General features: G+C 39.0%; 1 protein-coding gene across 1 annotated transcript in view; it reads left to right on the top strand.

Annotated features, from left to right (window-relative positions):
* Positions 1–1,706: 1,706 nt before the first annotated feature.
* LOC104963110 (glypican-6-like) overlaps positions 1,707–4,452 on the top strand; it is a 26,757-nt gene continuing 24,011 nt past the window's right edge. Inside the window, exon 1 of the mRNA XM_010791669.1 lies at positions 1,707–1,872. Coding sequence (XP_010789971.1) covers positions 1,746–1,872 — 127 coding nt within the window. The 5' untranslated portion in view covers positions 1,707–1,745. The remainder of the gene's footprint in view (positions 1,873–4,452) is intronic.

The following is a 4,452-nucleotide window of genomic DNA, read 5'->3' as shown; positions in this document are numbered from 1 at the left end:
CACACACACGCACGCACGCACGCACGCACACACACACGCACACACACACACACACACACACACACACACACACACACACACACACACACACACACACACACACACACACACACACACACACACAGAACCCAACCATATGAACGGTTAGGCATGTCAGCTGTATATGATGTTCAACCAAATGAACCATGTTTGTGACAAATGTCCATATGTTAACCCCGATCCTGCTAACACATACCAGCGTATGACATGCAGCTGTGTAATTGACAGCTAGCAACCTAGTTTAATGGCCTTCTTAAAAGACATCAAGTGTTGTCAGCGGCAGATTGCAAATGTCAAAGATGCTTCCTTTTTCCCTTGTTGCCGGCTGCCATCAGCAGTGGAAGTACACTAATAGCTTAGATCCCCATCTCTGTCTCTTCCTCTCCCTTATTTTCTCTCATAATGTTCCTGTTCTCTCCCTCACACACACACACATCACATTGCTCAAACATGTGGTCTTGCAATTGTTCCAGTACTGTAAAAGATGCTGCCATAGAGCTACAAGGTTACACTAATGTTTTATTGTTTACTTTTATCTTCAGCTGTATTTATATAACCGGGGTTTGTTCGATCTGTCTCTGACTGTTCTTTTTTTCTTGTTCTAATTGTATTAATGTTAAGAGAGGTCAAATTAACATATTACTTATAACAAAGAAAATGGTAAAACAAAAATGTATTAATTAAAGTATTCTTCTCATAATGAAAAATATTTTAATCGATGCCTTTGTTTTTTTCTTCCTGAGGTTTCTTCTTTTGTTGTGTTCTTTGTGTTTGTGGCTGCAAATGTTAGATCTTTGGCCATAAAATAAATTAAACGTGACTTGATCGGACTTCTGGAAAAAGCATTTTCTTTCTGTTTTGCTCTGATGAATGAACATGGCCTTACCGTACAATTATACTTATAATTCATGTTTTTAACTCTTCTCTTCAAATCGTTTTTTGAGATGGGTAGATTGCTTCAGCTGCCTCAGCCAAGCTCTTGTAGTATAAAGATAGTTTCCGGTTGTGTGGTCTTTTTTATGACAACCACGGACCAATCTGCCAATGCACACACCAACACACACTAGCAGTCTCCAGAGTGTGTGTTGGACAATATTTAAAGTCAAGCATGAATACAGAGGCTGACAGGCCAATTATCAGATGTACTCTTCGTTCTGCATCCCCACCTCTGAAGGGAAGCAGATGTGAGAATCCTGTCGCTTTCACTCAAGCCGGTACAATGACATGTCCCAACAACAAAAGGCACAGCCTTCACATGGAATCAAAATGGACAGAGTTGTAAACATAGTCTTGTCAAACAGTTTTATCTGGTGGGTTTTCACATCTCAAGCTTCAGAAGACATGATGTAGTGTAGGGATGTTTGTCAAGTTGAAATAAGTCTGACTTTCACCCCCCAATGAACCTTCCTATTGGGAATTGCAATCCTTACTATTGATGATACGTTTCCTTGGAAACTTCATGAGGTTTTGTAGAATAATAGAAACGTATGTGCAATATTCTTGTTTTATCACACCTGCTCTCTTCCTTAAACGAATCAAACAGCAGGTTATGAAACAATTACTGAGGTTTAATGAGCTTGTAAGACTTACAAAACACCAAGTCAAATTCCTCGTATTAACCTACCTGGTAATAAACCTGTTTCTGATAATGTCTCTTTGTTCCATAGGTGAATGTATTGCCAGCTTGTGTCAGAGCCTTGACCAAGATGCTTTACTGTCCATACTGCCGTGGCATGCCTGGGCTGAAACCCTGTCACAACTACTGCCACAACGTGATGAGGGGCTGTCTAGCTAACCAGGCAGACCTAGATGCTGAATGGAACCTCTTCATCGGTAAGTAATGAAAGATTCTGATTCAAATCCAGTGGCCCCGCACCTGTTTCTCTTTGTAATTTTTCAAAGACGTATGTGTGTGTGTGTGTGTGTGTGTGTGTGTGTGTGTGTGTGTGTGTGTGTGTGTGTGTGTGTGTGTGTGTGTGTGTGTGTGTCCTTCTGTCTGTCTGCCTGTTTGAACAATTGTACTTTTAAGTCTTACTTTTCCGAGGCAGTGTCTTTGAATAGTTTCAGTAGGAAATCAGTAGGATGTACAGTACTGTGTTAGATTTAGCTTTAAAGGATTTACAGAGACAAAACTGAAATCTTATTTGTGCAACCATTCCTTCTTTCTTTCTGTCTGAAATGTTATTTGCTGTTGCTGGAACCCTGGCATAGTGCTTAAAGCTCTGGTCCCTGCTGTTTGGGATTGATAAAGGGGACCAGATCCTAGGCAAACACATTTTCTATAGTGTTTCCAGCTGAGCGCGGTGAGTAATTTAGCACTTGGGTTAGGCTGTAAGTAGCTGGATGCTGTAAGCCCTCCTGCTAAATGGATACCAAGGAGGAACATCGAGGGTTCCCTTTGGATCTTTTGTAGGCCAATGCTTTATTTGTTATGTACCCCAATCCCATCCTCCCACCCACACCAACAGATTTCTTTTTTATGGGGCTGCTTTTTTTTCAAGAGACATCCCTGAAGACTGTGTGTCAAGTGAACTGCACTTCTAAGCTTTTGGCTGTTTTGTGACAAGCCTGTCATGTGAGAAACCCATCAGATGACGTACCGCTTGTTCTCTCCGATGGCATGTCTGAAGTCTCAGATCAACACAGGCCCCTATGTACTGAATGAGATGTCTCGAAGCTTTATGACATGTGTTAAAAAGTTAGTGTCTTGTTCGGTTGTGAAGAGGCAAATCTATTGGCGCAGAGGGACGTTATGCTTGACAGTAATGGGAAAGGCTGTTGTTGCAACAGAATGATGAATTAGGTTAGACAAAAACACTCTTGAGATGCAGAAAAGGTGGATTTTTAATTTTGAGCCATTTTTTGTGCAGACATTGTTCTTTGTTTTAGAAAGAAAATATTGTTGATGGTATTATAATTAGAAATCAAGAACCCAAGGGATTTTTATTTTCACCATGAAAGACTCGTTTTTTTATGTCTGCTGACATTTTGTATTCATTATCTGTTGCTAAAGAACTTCGATTTGCTTACCATGCAGTTTGCAAGAGATATTGATTTGCCTTTCAGAGACAACTCCAATATGTATCACAGGTCGGTTCTCGCCACTGGAGCACATCTTTGCATTATAGGAATGTATGGATTGAGTCTGTGTACAGTCTGTCATTTTCATCCCTTCAAATCATCACTTATTAGAGAACATTAGATTAGGGGCACAGCTTTCAATTGTAAAGAACACTCAATGACATTTACCTGTGTATTTTTTTCATGCGTGAATGTCACTATTGATACCATTGATTCATAAGACCACAAAAGAAAGGAGAATCAAAGATTTTATGTAGTTTGAAACTTCCACAGCAGGAGACAATATGAGCTCAGAAAATGGTCTGGATTCTTTCAAAATCCGGTTGAATCTGGAACATTTTTGTAACAAACACTTTTGTTTGGCTTTTATTAAAAATAGACAAAAAATGCCAAATTGGCTAAACTTAAACCAGATAATGTTTTTTTTTCTCTCTCTCTCTCTCTCTCTCTCTCTCTCTCATCTCTCTCTCCTCTCTCTCTCTTGCCATCATTGAATACTCAGTGGAAACAAAATTGCGAAATAAAAATTGCAACATCTTTTTGGAGAGATATGTGAAGAAAGACACCTGAATCAACAGTTTGTATACTATACTTAATTGTAAAGGCTATCGCTCAAATTTTAGTTTAACACTAAATCAGAATTCGTGGATCTCAAAACATTAACTCTCAATAAGCACATTCCTTTATTCAGTTGTCTTCAGTTACGTTGATGCCCCACTCTCTCTCAGACACATGAAAGCATTGTGTTATGTCGATGATCCGCTCTGAATATTATCTTGCTATCTGCCTGATATCTGAAGCCACTATATTTTGGCCTATGACAAATCTAGTCCATTCCTGCAAGTCAGGCTTTAGTGCTTTTAAGCTACATCTTCAAGATTGCATCAGCTGGGGCTACAGCACAATAATTACTTAATCGGAAACCCCCTAAAATGTTTACAATGGAGTTACAATCTAGGTGTGTTAGAAACGTCACTAGCCTAGCTCTTTCTCTATCTGCACGGCCCATTATACCAGATTCTTGTAACAACTAGTCTTTGTTACACTGAGCAGCACTTCAATTATAAGGTACATTATATACTGACTACTATGGCTTAGTGCATGTACTGCCCTCTTAAATGCATGACAGCAATATGTTGTCTCTTTAAATCTCTTATGATCTATTCTCTGCTTTTAATTTGAGTACTCCTCATTATATTAAGAGTCCAAAGACTGATTATATATTAACTTTATATGTAGTTGTGCAGCACCTTGCATGCCTTACTGTTCCTAATATGAAATATGAGCAGTGATTTTACAGCTTGTATTGGTATATATATATATTCTCTATAT

This window comes from Notothenia coriiceps, unplaced genomic scaffold, assembly GCF_000735185.1.
Source record: "Notothenia coriiceps isolate Sejong01 unplaced genomic scaffold, NC01 NC01_scaffold00035619, whole genome shotgun sequence".
In the NCBI taxonomy this organism is placed as follows: Eukaryota; Metazoa; Chordata; class Actinopteri; order Perciformes; family Nototheniidae; genus Notothenia; species Notothenia coriiceps.
This window is presented reverse-complemented; position numbering and strand designations above follow the sequence as displayed.